Source organism: Molothrus ater, chromosome 14, assembly GCF_012460135.2.
Source record: "Molothrus ater isolate BHLD 08-10-18 breed brown headed cowbird chromosome 14, BPBGC_Mater_1.1, whole genome shotgun sequence".
In the NCBI taxonomy this organism is placed as follows: Eukaryota; Metazoa; Chordata; class Aves; order Passeriformes; family Icteridae; genus Molothrus; species Molothrus ater.
In genome coordinates this window covers 9,878,624-9,900,869 of record NC_050491.2, presented here as the reverse complement: position 1 = coordinate 9,900,869, position 22,246 = coordinate 9,878,624, and the positions used below count along the sequence as shown (strand labels likewise).

Below are 22,246 nucleotides of genomic sequence, written 5' to 3'. Positions count from 1 at the left end.
TGTTTCTGTAGCCTTTTAAACTATTTTTTAAGTAGCTAAAGCTCTTGTTTCCTTGGATTGCTATATCTGTGATCAGTTAAACATCATGTGAAATGGGCGTGACAGCTATGAAATGTACTCTCAGTGTTCAGGTTTAAACCTGTCCATCTCTTCTTGGTGATCAGGAAACTGATATTTAGAGGGAGACTTTACTCCTTTAAGGAGAACAAATCAAACTTTCTGAACTATAAAGAAAGGTGAATTTGATTAACATTTGCATTTATTAGCATTTATATTTATTAAATTCAGAGTGTTTCTCTATATCCTGACTTTTAAAAGGACTTTTGTAAGACTGTTTCCTCGAACGTGGTTTACATACCAGTTATTACATTTTACTTACCTGTGTCTTGTGTCTCTATTCCTGGAAAGGCAGATTGGTTCAGGTTTAAAAGGAAAGAGAAAGACAAGGAATGTTAGTCCCTGACAGAACTGTGCTCTTTGCCTGACTGCTCACAGACCTGTATCCCACTGACAAAATACTGTTTATCCTCTTACTCGGTATTTCTTTCTCTCAAAATGTTTCCTTTGCGCTGCCCACACATCGCCAAGTGAATTCTGAACAATCAGCACACAGAATCATCACCAGAAATGTTAGCTAGGTGGATGTTAAATAAGACAAATTTCATGTATTAATGTCCAAAATCTTTCCTGCCTTCCCCTGTGTACCTCAAAGGGAAAGGGAAACTGAGGTGATAATTACAGGGGAGTCATTAAGGGCAGCCCAGGCTCAGCCTCTGGCATGTCTGAGATGCCAGGTTTGCTCCTGCCCTGCTTGAACTGAGCTCCATCCTCTGCTCATGAGAGGATTAATTGCATTAACTGTAAACATGGTAAGTCACAGTGCTTTGACTTGACATGATACTCTGCATGTTTGCTGTGGAATCATGCAGCTTTCTTCAAAAATATGCATCATGATATATTTTAACTATTGGAGAAAATGTATGGAAAACCTCACAGGAAGAAAAATCAGCTTTATTAATTCTGCAATTATTCATTATGCAAGACCTGTTCAACAGACCACTTAAAACATCCTATTTAAGTGATAACTACAAGTAGGTGTAAGTTTTCTGGTAAGTTGGTTTGATAGTTGATAACATACATGGCCTCAAAGCAACTACATGTGGCTATTTCATCAAGTCCCAAGAGATAAAAGCTCACCCTAGTTTTTACAGGCATATCACAGCCAGGATTATGCACACTGATCAGAGAAAGCCAATTATTTTTTTACCTTAATTCTAATATACCAATGGAATTTCCAGAGGGGAAGATCCGTCTGACATAATTGAAATCCCCAATATAGACACTTCCATCAGGCCCAGAAGCAAGTGCAACTGGGGCAAAGAGTTTGCTGTTGAGGGCAAGCCCGTTGCAGTTGGAGCAAGAGACACTCCTCTGGTGCCCATTGCCCATCACAGTGGAGATGACTGGAGGCTGCTGGGAAATGAACATGTTTTCCCCGTTTCCTTTGTGCACAATTCCTAAAGGGAGGGGAGGGAAGAAAACAGAGACAAAATAAGCAAATGAATGGCATTTAAACTATTCTGCAGGTTTGGATTACAAAATCCTCTAGAAAACCAGATTACCTAAATAGCAACAAACATCTGATATTTTAAAGTCGCAGGGTTCCCCTAATCTTTTCCAGTTTTGTTCATCATTTTGCTCACTGTCACCATTTTGTTCAGCAGTGGCTAGTGGCTATTTTAAAGCCAACATCAGGAGGAAAACTCATGGTTGGTTAATGCTCTAACAAATTGACTGCTAATTGCAGTGCTATCTGATTTCTTGGGGATTACTGCTTTAATATTCATTTTATTCATAAATTTTTATTAGGTAGCAGAGGAATTTCTTAGGCAGTTTGAATATTTAATTAAAGGAGATTAATAGCAGGACTACTCTGCATTTTTCACAAAAGAGCACCAAGTGGCAGTACAAAATCAATATTCAAATTCAGCTGTGAGTCCTTCATGGTATATGAAAATCGTGCCAAGTGCAGCAAAGCCAAGTGAAGAGTCAAGGAGCAATTGTGAAGCACCAGTGTCTTCCCAGCAATATCCTACCTTCTGCCATAAAGGCTAGAACAGTTTATTCTAGCACTGCTCTGCAGCATACACTGTTTAAAGTCTTCCCAATTACTAGGTAGGTGATACCAGAACTAGTACAAAGATGTGTTTTCTCAAGCTGACAGCTATAGTGTTTATTTTAAGTAACAATGTGGTAATATATTTAAGAAGTATCATTGAAATGACACGTTATTCCAAGAATTTGGCTACTGCAAACAGAAGATAGATCTTTTAGATCCTAGTCCAAAATTTCTTATTTCCCTTGAAAGGCCCAGCACTTCATCAGAACATTGACTCTATTAAAGGAACAAACACAAGGGAATTTACTTTCTGGAGGACTCCTGCTGGGAAATGAGAATATTCTAGACACTGTAGGAAGTACATGTTGAGACATGTCTGAGTTTTCCCAAAGTACAGCAAATGTATTTATGTATTGTCTCTACCAACTTCTTTTTAAACTAATTTTTGTGACTTTCAGGTAAATCTGAAGATAAAATTCACCTTGGAAATTACTGAATGTTGCCAAAGCTATTTTGAAGGGAATTATATTAAAAAAAATATCTAGGAACAATAGAGGACAGAATGCACTGATTTGTTTGAATGATGGCTAAAAAAAAGGCATCCTGGAAATATTCCAGTAAAATAAATGGCAATATTCTCTCTTATGCTGGGGATAAAAATACTATGAAATGAAGATGCTGCCCTTTGTCTGAAATTACAATGTTAAGGTAATCTTTCAACATCCTCTTACAAATGCCAGTAAATAATTAGGGCTCTGGAGAATATGTTTTGCTGTCAATAAATGTGTGTGCTTAATATCAGGCTTGAGAGCTGCTGCTTTAATTTCAGTTGATGCTCTGTTCCACTGGGGCTGAAATTACCTTAAAGCATAAAGTTCCTCTAAAACTACTCCTCCTTGCACCAGATAAATAAAATGGAATCAGTCCACTTTTCCATCGGAAAAAAAAATTTAATTCAAATAACACCCTGAAAAATTGGTTAATACCACATTCATTTGTATTCGTGAGACACAGGTGTCTTTAAAAGACATCAGTGTAGGAGCTAATACTTACAGTATCTGTTTTCTTCTTGATTATGAGAAATGCCCTGATGATCTTCCAAACTGACAAAAACCTTGGTACCAGAAAACATTAAACTCTAATCATGTCACAAATTAAAAAGTGATCAAACCTCCAAACTGGAGAGGAAAAGAAAGTAGGAAAACAGCAGAGGAGTACAGCTGAGAACAGGATGTGATCCTTTGTTAACCTAACAGCCAGACTGATGCTAAACTGCATACATTTAAAAGAACTGAGCTTCCAGTGACAGCCCCATTGGAACAGTATTTGTTATTTCACATCAATTCTGCTGGAATCAGGCAGAATTTTTTTTCTTTCTTTTTGTAAATCCTTACGTCTGTCAGTAGAACACAGTTTTCACTTGCTAAGGTTTCTGCATGTCAATACATGTACTTCCACATTACTATGAAAGGCAAGTCTGTAAAATTGCATCTATTTCTTGTAAGTCAGTTTATTTTGTAACTTCTCAAAATTGAGCAACCTTCATGGGGAGGGAAAGAAGCGTATCTATCCTGGCTCTGAGCAGAAATGTTGTGCACAGTAGCAGACCTGCTGGGCAACCAGGCTTAACAGCTGAAGTTAGATATAAGCTCTTCAGGACTAGTAAATCGAGCAAAATGCTTCTACTTTTAGTTTGAAAATAAAATTGCAATTTGCAGTAGAGCATGTTATATTCCAATGATGTTTCTGTAGTTAATCCAGTGGCAGTGTTTCAAAATCATAAAAGTTTCATCCTTCTAAAAAGAGCAGTTCTTCATACATACAGAGGAGATGCTTTAATTAAAAAGTGAAAAATCTTAATATATTCATACTCAAGCAGGCTACTCAATGCTTTTCATATCTGTCTTGGTGGCATGGAGAGAAGTCTAAAATACATAATTCTAGTCTGAATCATATTCTTGTCCTTATTTAAAGCCCATGTTATATATCTGAAATGGAAGTGCAGTTCACTTGTTTTTAGGTAAGACCAGAAGCACACTAGTTATTTTTATCCTTTTGGTTACCACAGTTCATTATTTTGTTTTGTTGCTTTAATATGAACCTACAGGCTGGTCTGGTAGGTGTGCACCAGCTTTGTTATAGTAATTGTTTTTCTGCCCTTAGCTGTTTTTCTAGCTGCTGTACATGAGCCAGGTGTGGGTGCCCAAAGCCTGTAACAGTCCTGAGGAAGCCCTGGCACACCCCTGAGCCTGGGCTTTGCCACCTCGCTGGAGATGCTCTGACATGCAAACTGCAAGCAGAACAGCCCCTGGATTTCAAGTCAGATGTCCTTATGCCCTCTCCTTCCCTCCTGTGTCTGCAGGTGATGGGTAAAGGTGTTTGGCAGCTTTCCCTGCCTTCACCTTTGATGGTGCCCAGCACAGGGGGAACACGTGAGGAAGAGGAGCAGCTGCAGGAAGCTGCACATTCCCCATCAGTGCAGTGGGCACAGCCCAGCTGATCTGAGAGGAGGTGGCCTGGAGCTGACAGCTCAGGGCTCTCTGGCATTCTCAGGCACACAGCTGAGATGGGGACAGGAAGCAATTTGTCACCACACTCCTCGTGCTCAGGAGAGCAATGGCTTAGCCCAGCTTGGATTATAATTGTGTACTTTACAAAATCTCAGAACATGTTAGTGCCTATGGGGTGAATTGTGGTAGTAACCACTGCAGTTATCAGACAGTCATATAAATTAGAGTTACTGCCAGCAATTTAGTCTTGAAATTAAACTATGCAAGTGGTAAATTGGCACTAAGGAGCAGACTATGGGACTCACAGTTGGGGGCTCAGCTGACTGAGGTCAGATTTCTCTTTGTTAAATGTCAATAGCTGGCATTTAAAAGAGACAATCTATACAAACCAATAAGACAGGGAATGAAAGAACTGCTGTTTAAAATGTCAAACTATTTTAAATCAAAACAGAAATCCAGATAATTTACAAACTAAATCTGACCTTTTGTATTTGGAATATTTATACTGTAGCTGTGCATTCAGCAACAGAACTTGTAAAACTTGAGAGCCATACATCTGTGCATGCATCTTTTTATCAACAGAAATTTGCAGATGGAAATAGATTTTATTGGACTGACTCTCAGCTGGAGCAAATTGAGAGAACTTTTCTGAATCCAATACTCTGTTGACTTATAAAGTGCTAAAATATGACCTCAAGTTTCTCTTCTCCTGGACGAGATATCAGTTTATTGGCAAAACCATATATAGTTACCATAACTTATCTACAAGAATTGTTTTAATAATTCAGCCCCACTAGTTCCTGATCACAGATGGTCATAGAGGAAAAGAAATCTCCCCAGGTGTAAAATAAAAGCACTGGGAAAAAAATATTCAAGCCTCCATGCCTGAAGAATATCTCTGCAGGGTTAATGTTATGACACCAAAAGCATTTACAGTTTGTTTTACTAATGGTTTGAAATGTGTTGGATTGCTTTTACTGAGGAGGGAGTTACTGTGCTTCTGCACAGAGTGGGAGCCACAAAAACTGTACAGGGACTGGCAGTGTGGGATTGGAAGTGCTGCTCCATGATCAAGCAGGGTTTGTCTGCCTGGGGCTGTGGCTGCAACAAACTGGTGGCAGCCATAGGATGAATCAGGGGTGAAGACACTTCACTGGGAATGTAACACACTACAGACTGACCTGAAATGTGGCACTTCTATACCAGCTGGGTGAGAATGAACCCAAATTAGTTTGCCCTTTTCCCATCTGAATGACCACAATGTGTTAACAATTGCAAGAGTCAGTGATATTAATGTCTAAACCCTGAGAGCTAGAACATTCAAAATATCCTTTCACATGGCATTTACAGTTCAGCTCTTAATACATGAGGGTGCACCTTCAAAGAGGATTACACACTAGGAAGTGTAACACTTAAAATCTGAACAATTAATTCCTTTAAAATTTGCATTCTCCTTCTTCGTGGGCAGTTAATAAAGGAGGGACTTACCACTTTGTGGATTTAATACGTGGTGTTTGTTTATAGACCAGCCACCCAGATTTGAAGCATCCATTTCAAAGCCTTGAAGGATTACTGTTCTCTTCTCCCACAGAATAAAATCAGGACATGTTTCATATTCATATCCCACCGACACTGCAAACAAATAATTAAAGATCTCTCAGTCTACCTTTTCCTCTGTGAACTGCTAGGCACTTTTACATTCCAGGTTTTGATATTCATCTGTCAAGTAATGATGCCACTAATTTTCCTCTGCCTGATTGTTATTGTATGGTATTTTTTGAAAAAAGGGTTTAAAAAGATTATAATGTTATTACAGCTATAGTTACTACTGCTTCAAAGCAGAAAATAGTTTGTGGTATCAGTTATGGATTTCATAAGATTACAAATCTCCTCCAGTGACTCCTGACTTGATTGTTTATTGCATTTCTGCTAATTACCTGAATAACAGCTTAAATAGAAAGGAATCCATGCTAAAACAAATTGGTTTTAATTTGTTTGCAGACTATAAAAATTATAGTTAGGCAGAAATGGATTGACAAGCTGAACATTTCTAGAATTACTCATTTATCTTAACAAGCTTGCATATTACCAAAATACCTGATGAAAAATCTTGAATTTCCCTAAGGATGGTGGGTCTTGGGAACTCAAATTGATTACAATCCTTTTCCTTTAGTTTCCATAAAACAAAACAAAACTTCTACTTTTTGGTATTTCTAACATACCAAACTTTCAAAAAAATTATATATCTCTAACTTTACTAGATTTCAGTGAAATCCATTAATAAAGGAAGAAAAATTTTTTGACACCAAATTCCATAATTTGATCTAGGAAATACTGAAATAGTTCAATCTTTCCAAAATAGAAATGTTTAAAAAAAGATTTTAAAATAGAAAATAAAAAAAAAATAAACATTTTTAATAGTTTCTTTTCACTTTTTCTATGTAACAGCTTTAGATATATTTTACTTTAACCATAAATAGTTTTAATACCACCTAAATTCCATTACTGTATACAACCAAAATATTTTGACCAGCTCTAACAGGGAACATTTCTGTTTGTAAGATAAATGTTTTATGGCAAACTGAAAGCTGTTCCTTACAGTAACAGCCCTAGAGCTCCTTCACCATTTTAGTAGAAAGAACCTGTTTTTGCAGCAGAACTCTGACTTGTAAAGATCACATTTCCTTAAGTACTGTAAATATGGTACATTTCAAACATTACAGGTTTCAGTTTGAGGGTCCAGCAGCCACTTGGTCCAATTCCTCTGTTACAGGAGCTCTTACAACCAACACCAGCAAAGCTTTTGGGTTCACTCTGAGCTGAGAGCCCAAGAAAGGGCAGGGAACTTCCAGGGCAGCCACATCCTGTGCTGGCATGAGTCAGAAGGGTTCAGTAACCAAGCACACTATTTTCTAGGTGTTAATGCAGAGAGAAGATAAAGGGCAGATTTTTCCTCTGAAGCAACCTCACATTTGCCACCTACACATGAAAATTTTTCCTCCGTTCATGTGCTTAACACATTCAATCCTGGGTCAGCTGTGTGTGCCCTTCAACACAGCCCTCAGCCTGGCTCAGGGACCCATCAGGGACACACAGCTGCACAGTTAGCAGCTCCTGGGAGGGACCGTGCTGAGAGCTGGGCAAGGGAGGGATAACAATTTACAGAGCCTGGAATCTGGGCCCATGGATCCACTGGGGCATCGTTACCAGGGTTGGAGCTAACTCTGTAAACCTCAGTTTTCCCTGCCTACATCTGACGTTTCTGAGCTGCCAAATACTCTCCAGGGGTTGTATCACCCCCTTAGAAGTTCACTGCTCCCTGCTCTCTTACTGTGCATAGCTGTCATTTTGTCCCCTCTCATCAGTGAGACACATATGGACTACACTCTGTGTGTCTACAACCAGGTTTCTATGTGAATTTACCCGTATTTATGAAAGACACCTATGCTCTGTGCTCCAAAAAGAAATATCTCTGTGATCTTAGACCAGGGTTCTCCTGATCCATCTAACTGGAAGTCCTGGTGTTACTCCCATGAAAACTTCCTATCAGTCATTTTGCAAGCCAAGTAATCAAGGCAAAGCATAACACTGGTAAAGTCAGTAGGATGATTACAGTGCCAAGTGAGAAGTATTCTGTTAGGCACAGGTTTTGAGAAATGTAATTTTGTAACTGAAACTAAAATCTTGGCCAGCTTACCCTCGTTGTGGGTTGTTACTTTCTGGTCCAATTAATTTATAGCAGATTTGAGGTGACTGAGATTTCACTGTATAAATGTGAACTTGAGCAACTATGGCTTTAGATTTTAAGAGTCAGCAAGTAGTGTTCCTTGCAGTCTCAAAATGGATTTCAAAAGATCTACTGATCATCTGTATCAAAACCCAATTCTTTTCATACAACTACTAAGAATAATCAGTGCCAGACCTACAGCTTAAGACATAAAAGACACAATTAACCAGGACAGTAACCTCGACTTCAACCTCCCCTGAAATATTTGTACTTATCTGCATCCATCTTCTTTCGACAATGAATAAAATTCAACCACAGCACCAGGTAGGGCTGCTGGAGAGCTCATTTATGCTCATCCCCAAGAGAGTTCATCCTTTCAGTCCCCTCAGTGCTGCTGTGTGGGATGCAGGGATTTGCACGAGTCTCTATGGAGTTCACAGGAGCATTTATTGAGGATTTGACTGAAATCCTTTTCCTGTGTTAGATTACAAGGGGACATAGACTTTACCCCCAAACTTTTATGTGTCAATATTCACATGATGCTTATTTGTTCAGAACAAAAAATGCGGCTTTGTCATCTCAGTTGTTACTCTGAGAAAATGGCCTCTTTTGGGGACTGGACACATGCCAGCAAACATTTCTCCAGCAAGTTTAAACAGAACCATTTGCATGCGGAAATAGGCTCAGAAAGTCTTGTTTTCTGTAACTGGTTATGTGATCAGTGCTGTCAATAACCCCAAAGAAAAATATAGATGTTTATAGTATTCAGAAAACCAAAAGCAGATGGTTATAATCCTGAGTTCTAAGACTTCAACCTGCTCCAATTTAATTTAATTAAAATGAAAACTGAACAGAATGCATTATTAAATATTAGTAATTTACTGACAAAAGAAATTATTTTGACAAAAATTCATATAATGCATGCAGATAAAGGTCCCTGAGTAACCACAGTGTGTCAAATTAAATAAAGCTTTATTGGAATCTAACAAAGCATGAGAGTAATGCACTTAAAATATCAAGATTTTTGCTTCTATTTTGAAAGAAGCATAATTAACCTAACTTTAAGGAAAAGAAAAAAAAATTAAGCACCAATTAAATAATTTAATAGCTGTTACCCAGCACTATTGTGCAAGCTTTATTAATATTTAAACACATGAAGCTCATCTACTCCTAATTTGGGAAACTAACTACAGTATCATTTCATGAGATGCTATGTATTAGAATTAAAATGTTTTAAATTCTGGCTCTGTACTGGACTTCCCAATCATTAGAGGACTCTTAGATGATGCAGTGAGAGCAGTGTAGTCAACTGCTCCCTCTCAAACATGAGACAGTGACAGGCCTCTGGACACAGGGCACACACAGCTGTGCTGAGGAAAGGCCCAGGTGGCACCTGTGACCCACCTGGTCCTGCCTGATCACCCATGGCAATGCCAAAGGGGAAGCTGGAATATTTTTTATTTGTGGATTTGCACAAATATGTGCCAACAACTCACCTGATACCTTCCTTTGCTGCAAAAACAAAAGGAACTGGTATCAGCAATGGGACAAGGCTGGATTTGCCCTCTCACAGGGTCTCTTGTATCTCAAGAGGCTGAGAAGGGCACTGCTGTTCCTTGCCACACACCACACCTGGGATGTTCAGAACCTTGGTGTCAGTGCCAGCACCTGACTGACCTCAGGAAAAAGTTGGGGAGTCAGTCTTCTGAGGTTGGAGTTTGGGCTCCTTTAGGCCAATGCAGTATGTGAGCTACAGCTGGAATGAGAAGACCTGAGCTTCTGCATGAGCATTCATAGCAGATCAGGAAACTAATGAAGCCAAAAATGTATCACTTATTCCTTGGTTGCTTCAGTTTTCAGCTGAATTTGTTCCTGATCTGGCTCATTTCATGATCAAATGAATGTGAGTGGTGGCCCATGGGTAAGGAGAGAACGTGGGACTGTCCCTGTAGGCAGCAGCTTGTGTTGTGTGGGGTCAAGGAGACAGCAGGACCACAGCTCTAGGAAAACCTTCATCTGACCTTTTCCTTAGCATATTGCATTATGTAATCACACTGCACAGCTTGGTCTCATAACCCATCATGGACATCCCTGTCTGTCTATGCCTGCATCATTCTCAGGGAAGAAATGCCAAGGAAAATGCTGAAATGCTCATTTTCCCCACTGCCTCCCCACAGAGCCACGTCCCAGACCACCTGTCTGGGAGCACACAGCAACACTGTCACACACCAGAGCCCTGGGAGCTGCAGAGCCTGGCTGGCACCTTTTGCCTCTGCACAGGCCACTCTTCATGGACAACACAACAGGTCCTGAAGGAAGCTCCTGGCTGCCCCTCAGAACAGCATTTCAATGTGGAATGAAGCAGATTCCTTGAGAGGGTGCACAGCTCTGTCACCCCTGCTACTCTTGCCTGACAGCCTGATGTGCCAGTGCTGCTGCTTATTATTGCCCTAAAAAAAAGAAAACAGAACTGCTACCAAAGTGAATGGGGTTGATTCACAATTCTAAGCTTTGCTTGTAAAGTAAGGAATTCTAATACAAAGCATCTATCAGTCCATTAAACAACATAACATCAAATTGAATTAAAAAATAGAAAGCCCTTACAAAAACAAATAACGAAATTAATGAAAAAAAATGCTGGCTAAATAAAATGTGTTTGCACAGACAGCACTTTTGTAGCAATTCTCAGAATAGCCTGTGCTGCTTGCTGAACAAAGCCTATGAAACATGATGATTTTTGGATAAACATCTTTAAACAACAAATCAATTAGTTTCAACTATTGGGGACATGAAACGTAGTAAGAAAAGATGCCCAAAAGTTAGAATTTTGCAAACCCTAAGTGGAAATGACATTTTAAATGTCACAGCCAAAAAATGACAGAAACAATGACACACCAAAGGTCATATTCAGAGTAACATTCAAAAACAGAGACAGCTGAATATAATGCCATTAGTACATAACCATTCTCTGAGGGAAAAAGGAATTTTCAAATTGATTAAATTAGAAAGATGACATTGGAAGAACAAGAAAATATATGTTCTTGGGAAATCATACAAGTCACTTCAGTGACTTTAGCTAAAGAGGCATTTGATTTAAAAGAATGTAGGAGCAGCAACAAAATTTATCTGCCATATTTTCCTGGCTTGATGTATGTGAGTGCTTCTGCTTACATCAAGGTGATTGTACATACCCATTGCCTCAGCCAGACCAGAAACCTTCTGTCCATATATATCTGTCTTATTCCAGGCAAACGTGTACACCAAATTGGCTGCAGCAGGAAACCATTTCTGAAGCAGACGACCTTCAACAGCAACGATCAGATGGACTTTGGCCATTCCAGAAGGGATGGCTGTGTGTGTCAGAATAATGCGCAGCAAAGTTTTGTACCCCGGTGTCCGACTGCTGAGATAACTGAGCTTCACAAAACTTGATGGAATTGCGATTTCCTCTTGGACCACCTTGGAAAAAAACACATCATTGTATCTACAGCCAAGAAAAATGCAAAAATTGTAACACTAAGACAAGGTAATTATTTCACGTTTCACAATTATGATGTGAACACAGCACCATTGAAACAACTGGGTTTATTTCAGCAATGCAGTAGTCAGGGACACGACAAAATGTCCAACATCAGACCCTGCTCTTCCTCTGATGCTTTATTCTTATCTACTGGGGAGCAAATACTGCATCCATGCACATATATTCTTACATATAAGCTGCACAGCTTTACCTTGTCTTTATACTTGGTTTACTTAATAAGCGCTCTTAACTGGAATACAATAATTTTTTTTTAAATATTCACACGCCTTCTATCATATACATTGTGATGTAAAGATACTATCTTGCTTTGGAGACAATAACTTTAACTTGGGGAGTGTTAAGAAAGAAAAAAAACCTTCCTGCTAAACCATCTGTGCAGTTAGGCCAAGCTCCAGCAAGAAGAGGCACAGTGTATAAAGGAGCAGCATTAGGAACCAGCAAGCTAATGGGAAGACACAGCAGTGAGGATCAAACAGCCTGAGCAACAGAGTCACCCTGCTCACAGGTAAGTCCCCAGGGAGTGCAAGTGCACTCAAATCCCAGGGCCCTGCTCTCAGTGCTGCTGTCTGAACCACCTGGATTAAAGCAAGCTTGGATATGCCCACTGCGGGCTGGTACCGATTCCCACTGCAGTGGAGATGAGCCCTCAGCTACACGAGGACTGCAAAGGCTCTGAGCTTGTTAGGTGAAAAAAGAAATTTGTTCTTGACCTTTTGAATGATGTGGGCCTTGGAGCTACAAAAAGGGATTTAGCTCCTGAGAGAAAAGAGCTGTTCTGGGACAGACTGTGAGGAAGAACAGGCAAGAGACAAGAACAGCTTCTTGGAGGATGCTACCACAGTCACTCAAAAGCCACCTGAAAACTAGACTGTGCTTAACAAGGTTAATGATGTTCGTGCATTTCTGTACTAATGAATAAACCTGTCACAATGTTAAATTCATCACGCTTGGAAAAAGACAAACTCTTGTGTTTATATTTTCCAGTTTTAAAATTTTCCTTATTTAACAATAGATTACTTCACTTTCAACCAATTTTATTTACACACTGCAACAGTATCACTGTCACAGCATTGCTGCAGTACAGCTGGAGGCCTGCCAGCACTTGTCGTTTCAACATATGAAATGTAGTGTTGCCAGGGAAATCCTGCTCCCTTTATTGTTCCTGATTTGCAGAGTTCCCCTTCTTTCCTGCTGACATCCCAGCTGCCCTCTCTGTCATGCATCTGACATTCCTTTTCATTTTTTAATAAAAAAGTAGGAAGGAATACTCACACATTAATACATGCTAATGTAGCTCTGTCTCCTATTATTCTCAGTTAATTTTTGCTCAATTCCCAGAACCATACAATGAAACTCAACACTATGAAACCTCCAATGACAAAAAAAAAAAGGAAAGAACTGGGGAGTGGTTTCTGAGTAGACTGCATCTTTGAGTACCCCACTGTTCAAAAAAGACCATGGCATACCTCATGTGGAGCACTGTGACCCAGTTTTTTCTTACTAGTGTGCAGCACTTATTCTTAATTTATGTTCATTAGTTTCACTTAGTACATTCTGTGAAGCAATGCTATGACCATCAACTGGATGAAGCATGAGAACAGTTATGGAGGTGTTTAGACATAATTCAGTTCAAGCAGAGGTGTCTCATATGTAGAATAAAGTAGCAACACTTTTATGAGGCTACAGGTACCCCCCAAAGTATCTTCCAGGCTTGCTTAGTGAAATTAAAAGAGAACTCAGAAGAGGTCATACTCTTTAAAATCTAACTGCTCAAACAACATACTAAAAATTAAGGGCTTTAATATGACCTGAGCTGTGTTTTGTTGTGTGCTTGACTCTCAAATGTCTTTTAAGTCCCAAGTAAAACAACAGTTACTCACAACGTTAATTAGAAATTACTTTAAACACTTAAGAGAGAGTCCAGAAAAAATATATTGAAATTTAAAAAAGAAGTCCTAAAGATCATGTTAAAATTGCTCTCTACCTTGGTAATAAGTAATTACAGTAATAAAACCCAAGAATCTGACATAAAGCTGTGAATGGATGAAACACCCCTAGGAATGTTCAAAGCATCATGTCTAACATTGATGTTTGGAAGTTGTACAGTTCATCTGTAACTAGGAATGGTTTTGTGCTTCACTACCAACAAATCAGGATTTCAATAATAATTCATATTAGCATTCCCCACTTTCTTCTACTTGAAGGTAAGAAATAAAACACTTTTAAATATTAAAAGTAAAGAAAGAATAGAGACAACAGAATCTTGTTAAACAGTGCCAAAGAGATGCATTGGTGCTATTCTGCCAAGTGAGTGGCATTACAGCAGTTACTGGCTCACTATCTTTGAAGATTGTCTAAACCTGGTTCTGCAACAGACCAAACTGTTAATTTAGAAGTCTTTTCATTACCTGTAGTTCTGGAATAACAGTTCCTCTTTCAGGACAGGACCCTCCAAATGCTGTCAAGGGGGAAGGGAGTACAATTGGATTTGGACTGATAAAACTACTGATGTCACAGGATGGTGTGTCCGGCTCTGTTCTTTGCATTACAACTTTGTCTACAATGATAAATCTATTCCAAGGCAACCAAAGTGTTCTTTTTTCAGATAAGAAAGGAGATCTGTCAAAAACTAGAGTGACAGAGATTCCTCCAACAGCCACAAGGTCAAAACTGAAAAAGAAAAAACAAATAGTTTTGTTTCTTTTTGTTTTTCTTTTAAATCACATTACCACACCTTTCAATGCATCACAAAAACTTTATGTTCGTTATTACTGCTCTTAATTTAGTATGTGAAACCATTCAAGTGCACATTCCCTGTATCCACAAAGAAGCTTTACCTCTGTGTGCTTTCTCCCTGTATGCATCAACACCAAGACACAGAATTTCACTGTTACTTGGCCTCTCTCCCCTCTATTTATCTACTAGCATCAATACCAGCGAGCCATCTGTAACAGAACTATCAACCCAGTTGTTTTGGTTTATATGAAAAGACATTCCTATCTCAGAAAAAGGATGCCACTCATCATCTGTGCAGGAAGAGCATGCAGAATAAGAAGGCTTAAAGCCTGTTAGGCCTTAGCTCTATTAACATAACCCTTTCCCTTCTTCTAAAAGCACCAGGAGGAAAAGGTTGAGCACACTGAGCATATGACCTCCCTGCACAGGATATGAAATTTTTGTGAAGGATGGTGATTAATTGCACTGAGAACTGATGAGCTCTTGAACACAAGGAGGTGATCCTCTGGGAACTAACTGTGAAGAACCTTTGGCACATCTGGGCTGCAAAACAGTGGGATATAGAAGGTATGATGTACAGTCTCAGTTTCCAGAGTTTCTGACATCCAGAGTCAGGCAACACAAGGTAATATGTAAATAGCTACTTCACTCTCTGTATTACTGAATGCATCTACTATGGAGGTTTTGATGGTAACAAACTGTGATAAGAAGTCAGACTTAATTATGCATATCTCATCACATTTCCCAAATGACACCGATTACATTCACAGCAAAATACAGGTAGCATATTTTAATGCAACAACTTTATCCAGGCTAGTGTAAGGAGGAAATGATAATTACTAACTTTCAGTAGTGTGATTTGAAAGTCAATAAACCCAGGTGAAATAAATATGCACACTCCTTGCTTCTATAAATTGGCAAAGCCAAACAAAAAAAATAATTGTGGAAACAGTGACAAATTGCACCACTTTTTCCCTGCTGGAAGACAGCTTCATATTTCTTGTAATTCACAATCCAGCAAGAAAGATGAAGTCTTAAACTGCCCTTAAGAGCTTAATTGAAGTTCAGGAGCAAGTCATGACCCTATTGCAAATGGATGGCCAGCCCTGGAGTGCAATATAGAATATATTGAAACCTCACCTGCTTTGAGAACTGAACTTAGACCTGTGAGGGTGGGGAAGAAGGGGAAGCCAGGGCTGGTTATGGAGCAGCAATTTAACCATCTGTCTTTGGAAAAAGTCTGCTCCCACTTTTCCTTGTATGCCTCAGGTGATCAACTAAAGGATTTGACTTCACTGACACCTCAATAAACTACTCGGATGATTCACACTTTACAACAAAAAAAAAAAAATGCAGAAGACAGGATATTTCCTGGAAAACCTGACTTGTAAAAATATTCCAATGTCAAGAAGGTACTGTTACAGCAGACCTGGCACATTTTGACTCCAGGAGTTTGAATGTCACTGTAGTTTTGTTGCAGTTTAGGCTTTTTTCTTCTCTTTCTTTGGTCCCTTCTCTACAGAGAGCTCCAATCAACTATGCTCCCAGAGCAGACGGCCAGATGTCATCCTCAAGCCACACTGTGAACTGTGATGTCTATGAAAATTCTGTACATGAATAGAAGTTGGCAGATGGCCTTAACCACACAAACCTAAACCAGTGGAGGATAATACATGAAAGCCTGACCTGCCATCCTGTCGGCTGATGGTGTATCCATACTCATTGTGGTGCAGGAAACTGACGTTCACTCCAACCAAAGGTGTTCCGTCGATTGCTACAACCTGGCCTCGGATGACACACGCCCGTCTGCAACAAGAAGAGTAGAAGGCAACAAGTTACAAACATGAGGAGGGTGAGAAAGACATCGATTGCAGAAACTGGGCTGTGCTTTGCTCCCAAACAGACAGAACCACCACTCTGATATCAGAATGACTGCTGATTTTTGGAAGAGAAGTCATACAAGCCCAAAACATTAATTTGAAAAAGCATTCTCTCATAAGGACGACACACAGACTCTCCCATGAACTATTGGTATGAGGAGAATATGTTCCTGTTTCCTCACATATTTTAGGGTACTATTTGCTCTGCCACTGAATGGCACTGCAAAGGTTTCACTGATAGTGTGATTTAGCTGGCTGCAGCTCTAGGGAGTGATGGTTTGTGAAAGGAGAGAATGAAACCTCATTCTCTGCTGCTAGGTATAGGGCATTGCTGTCTATTAGAAAAAAGCTGAACTAATGTGATAAGGCAGCAGTGAGATGCACGGGCTTCACCGAACTTCAGAAAGTTATACAGGTAAATTCACAGGGTGCCTAATCAAGTGTAACATACATTTTTCTCCATCCCCCATCACATGTGATGTTATTCTGAATTCCCTCCGGGATGCATTGACTTGCACCCACTTTCCACTTTATCCTCACATTCCAGTGAAGAGGGTGGAACATGGCAGCACAGCAGAAGACATCAAAGTCAATGGACAGGAAAGTGAACTCATTACTAAGTGTGTCTAATCAGAGGCTAACAGGATCACAGAGTCATAGAAAATGAGAGCTGAAAGGAAATACAAGACTTTATCTTGTCCACTCCTTTGCCTCGGGTTAGATCAACTATGCCTACATCAGTCCAGACAGATGCTTGTCTAACTCTATAAGCTCATCAAGTTACCCATTCCAATGCCTCTGCATGAGTGCTCTACTCATGGTAAGTTCTGTCCAATTTGAACTTCCACTGCTGTACTTTCAGACCATTGCTTTCACCTTAGTCACAGAAATGGTGAAGAAATTACTCTTTTTCTTAGCTTTAGCCTTTTACCTTTCTGAATAAAGAAACATACAGCAATCAAGTCTCCTAAGGATGAGAAATAAGACATAAAATATCCTTATGATGTAGATTAGGACCCAGTGGGATTTTCTAAGGGCTTACACAGTTACATTCCACTGAAATTCCTCCCGGGAATTTTGCTCTGGGCTGTCAGCTACACCACACCTCCACTGGCTGAACCAACCCAGATCCTGGAAACTCATGGAACTACTGCAGTTATTTCCTGGAACTGCAGTTTGAGATAATGAAGTGAACAGTGTATGCAGAAGTCTTTTGCTAACATTAAGACATTTAGGGTCAAAACCAACGCAATACTTATAAAGTGAACTGGCATTAATTTCTCGATATAAATGACAAGCATAAATGTAGGCATTGTTATGTTTCTTTCTCAACTTGAAAATTTGTGGCAAACCTCAATAGACACATCCACTGCACAGTGAATATGTGATCTAAAGGAAAAAACTTAATAGCTCCTCAGACAAAAATAATTTAGGAGTCTACATATGAATTTTAAAAATATACCTAGAGAGATTAATTGACCATGATCCAATGAAATCATATGCAGAAATTGGAGAACATAAATTTCTAAAAATTTTGACTTGCTTCTTAAGATCCCATTCTCCCAAGCCACTAACAGGACACTGATTTATCACCATGATATCATCAAACCCGTCTGACTATGACTTGAGAAAACACAACTGGTAAAAATTAACCTCTTTGCCACTACAGCATTCACCACAGTTGCTAATAGGAATTCCATGCTCCCAGGCCATGAAAAGATGCTGATAAATCCTAGAGGAATGGGAGATGCTGCATTACTGCTAATATGCAAAACAAGAGTTCTGACTTATCACCTGTTTTGTTTCCTACATGAAGTAAATGGTTTGTGGCTCTATTTGTGGCCCAAAATCTGCTGCTTCACTGAAGGCAATTGAGCTCCTGTTTGTCTCAACAGACTCACAAGACTCACTCAAAAGAACATAGCCAGGTCCAATTACTCTGATTTCTTAGAGCAAAAAAATACTTGTTTATATTATTTTCCTGTATTTCTAACATCAACAGATTTGCATTTTCTTTTCTAATACCTTTATTAATGCACTCCATATATTTACAACACACTTTGGTGTGAGAGTGAGACCCCTGGGAGTAATCACTTTTAACTGCATTATTCTTGCACTCCTGTTTGTTCATTCCACACAGACCTGTCTTCTGACACTACTCTGTCCTCATATTTTATCAAGCACTCAGATTTGTACGACAAAAGCTCATCAAAATCTCCATCCATGGTCTTTCTTTCCTTTACTTATTCACTTTACTTTCCATTATTCTTAAATAATATTAAGAGACTTATATTTCAACATTCTCCATTTTATAAATCATATTTTACAAGCCACACATATTTATGGTATGTGATAAAGACACATAAACCTCATTATTCTCCATTTATCTGTACTGAATTGTCTTTCTAATCTCTTAGATTTTAAATGTCCTAAGCCTGCCTCTGTGCTCCTACATTTGTCCTCATTATTTAATGTCTCCTTATGACCTACTCTGAGTTGAAGAGTCTTCTCTGGCCTCTTTTTGAATTACCAGAACCTACTAAATCTTTGACTAAGCATTTGATCAGAATTAGCTTTAATTCTGGCAGTTACTGCAGCTATGAAAACATTTTTCACTTCCTTCATGACCAGCACGAGTCTCCAAGGCTCAGGAGGTAACCAAGAGCCCCAGCTTGCAGCCAGTTCCCCCTTGGCAGCTGACAGAGCAGACCCCACGTCCCCAGGCATGCTGGCAGGCAGGTTCCCTGCAGCTCTGCTGCTCACAGAACACCTCACTCAGTTCCTTCCCTTACAGAGCTTTTAGAGCATGTTCCCTGCAGCTCTGCTGCTCAGAGCACACCTCAGTTCCTTCCCTTACAGAGCTTTTAGAGCATGTTCCCTGCAGTGATGTCCCTTCACAGTCAGCTGCCACTTCACGCTTCCTTGCTTCAACATCCATCCTCTTCCCAGATGAGCTGGAGGCCTTGCTACCACTCACTGCTTCTCTTCATTTGAGCAGAGAAACCTCTAAAGATCATGATGTCTCCTCAATGCACTGTACTTTCTGCCTCTAAGACTTATTCCACACTCTTGTGACTGCCCTGCTTTGCTTTCTCATGGGGGATAACTTGTACTATCTGTCCAACAGCCACCTATTTGTGATGATTGCATAAGCTCAGACCTAAGGCTTTCCAAGTTGTTTTAACTTGAAAGTCAGTGCAAAAATGTCTTTTCTAATTTGGTGAAGCTGGGCAAGAACATGCCCCTGATAAGCTGCCTTAGTGTTTTCAAATGCATTAAAAATGTTCCCAGTCCCCTGGCAAGCTGTACTAAATCTGCAACTCCAGAGGGATCAGTTGGCTTTTTGAGAGAAAGCTGAGATTCCCACAGGTTGCAGGTGGCCTAAAAGTAAAATTCCTCTGTCAATGCTTCATGGGTCACTCCACGAGCAACTGAGGAACTCACTACTCTTCACTACTCTGTGGATCTCAGATCTCTGCTGTCAGGCAGTTTGTTTGACATCTCTAATGTAAAATATGAACAGAAGTTTAAATTTCAGATGTATTTTCAGTACTTGTGAAGTATTTTATTATTTTACTGCCATTCTGCCTTGCTCTGCTGCTACTTACCTGCTATTTTTTTGCATGTTAAGTTTCCAATAATCACCTCAGGCTGAGACGTTAGGCTCAGATATGGAACTCTATCAAGCAGCTTGTCAATTTGCAAGTGTCACATTACCAGAAGATGTCATTTACTATATTACATTTCTGATAAAATCTTCAATGAGAGAAATGAAGCTGAAGGCTAGTGAGGTACATTCGTTTCCTCCTGCTGACAATGTTGCTGTAAGCAGCATTTGAAGGGTAATTAATTCAGTACCATACACTGGACCCTTTTCGTGGGCAATTTACAGTGAGTCAAAGAGCTTGCCTGCAGCATGCATTAAAACAAAAAAAACCTCAGCAAACAAACAAGTTAAAAACTTTCCTGAGAACAGAAGTTGACAAAAACATTATAATCTGCTACACCCTGCTACAAGCAGCAGGTTAAAACCATGCCTGATGTAAGCAAGTACATTTCCATTTATCCAGAACGCCTCTAATCTGCCTTTCAGCATGCCACAGTTCAAGTGGGAGTTTGTAAAAACCCAACGTATATGACACAGATTTGACATAACAAAAAGTCAAATGTTTTCCAAACATGTAGCCCCTTACGATTATTTTTGGTGTAGTATTTAGCCATGGCTCAAGCAACATCCTGACTGTACTGTAAAGGCCAAATGATTAAATATTAGACCTAAGCTGAAGTCCAAGATGCAAATGCAGAGGGATAGATGTCTCAGCAGCTGTCAGAACAACTAGTTTTACTATTTCAGATTATTTGGAAAATTCCAGGATATGGCAGAGACCAAACACATCCAAGTATGAAGGACAGAGACAGTCTTTACCATTTTTGATAGCTTTCCAAGATCTAATCAACATCATTTTGTCTCCAGCCAGATTCATGCAAACATCACCCATACTAGAGTTCCACTGACCTGTGGTACAGTAAAACACTGTGCAATGTCATTTGAATCAGAAGACTGAAAACACTGGGTAGATGACTCTTCCTTAATGCTCCTAATGGCCTCAGAGATGTCTTGTAAAGGGAAATGGAAAAAAAAAAAAAAGGCAGATAGGGCTTTGCAAAATTGGAGCACCAGTGGGAATGGATGGCAGTACTCTGAAATAAATACATGCCACTATTCCATCCAATCCTTCCAACTTTTCATGCTGAACCACCAATGCTATAAAATCAGTGCCATTGCAGGCAGCCATGAGTTAATATCATCTGCCTAGACACAACCTTTTCAGCAACAGCCCAAAGGAGATTAAAGCCCCTCAAGCATTCTTTGCAGATAGGCTGGATCACAGATTTCTGATATTTTTTTAGTGTAGCAGCAGTTGTCTTTCTATATTTTTTTCAGTAATCTTAATTCCCAGGAGAAGAACCGACGAAAGATGACAGTCAGATTGGCAATGTCAGAGGAAGATTTCTGAACAGAAGCACCACAGTTTAGCTATTGCCTCTTTCCAAAACCCTGCTTATCTCTCATCCTTGAGTAAAATTCTGGCAGTTTTTAATAACATTTGACTTCTGGATGAACAATATTTCAACAGCCTGGAAGATTCAAGGATCAAGCAAAGTGTGGACTGAGGAACCCTTTGGGGTGCCCAGTACATTGCAGATTGATGTTGACAAACCTCAGCAGACACAGCACAGCACGAGTCTCCAGGCACTGCCCTGACTCCTAAGATGCAGCCACCCCCATCTGAATCTCAATGACCTTCTCAAAACAGCTATGAATTTTTCTACAGTGGGAGGAAATGGTATCTGGGGTGTCAGTGATACACCAATTCCAGCAGAGTCCTACTCCTCAGTGGCAGGAAGTCAGAAGCCATGGTGAGGGTGGGCTGCTGCTCCCACAGGGAACTTCACTACTCTTCAGTCTTCAAAGGCATGGCAGGTAACAGAGTAAAGAAATGAAATACTCAGAAACAGCTTTTAAATCCAAGTTAAATCCCATCAATGATAGCTTTAAAAGATCAATTCCTTATATCTATAAAAGCACGTTGATGGGATTATGTACAATCTGGCTGCTAACATTTGCAGTGTCACAGAACACTCACCTCCTCTTTGGAAACTCCCCACTGTGAGGCATTTTGATGAGGAAAATTTTTCAGTGGCGAATTTTGGTTTAAACTGCACACAGAG

At 39.7% G+C, this 22,246-nt stretch overlaps 1 protein-coding gene across 2 annotated transcripts in view; it reads right to left on the bottom strand.

Annotated features, from left to right (window-relative positions):
• The window catches only part of TENM1 (teneurin transmembrane protein 1), a 661,862-nt gene that overhangs the window by 61,687 nt on the left and 577,929 nt on the right, over nt 1-22,246 (bottom strand). For both annotated transcript variants that reach the window (XM_036401914.1, XM_036401915.2), the window contains 6 exons: nt 16,320-16,439; nt 14,306-14,567; nt 11,548-11,815; nt 6,118-6,261; nt 1,268-1,517; nt 380-400 (listed from right to left, as the gene is read on the bottom strand). In XM_036401914.1, the coding sequence (XP_036257807.1) occupies nt 380-400; nt 1,268-1,517; nt 6,118-6,261; nt 11,548-11,815; nt 14,306-14,567; nt 16,320-16,439 (1,065 nt within the window). The remainder of the gene's footprint in view (nt 1-379; nt 401-1,267; nt 1,518-6,117; nt 6,262-11,547; nt 11,816-14,305; nt 14,568-16,319; nt 16,440-22,246) is intronic.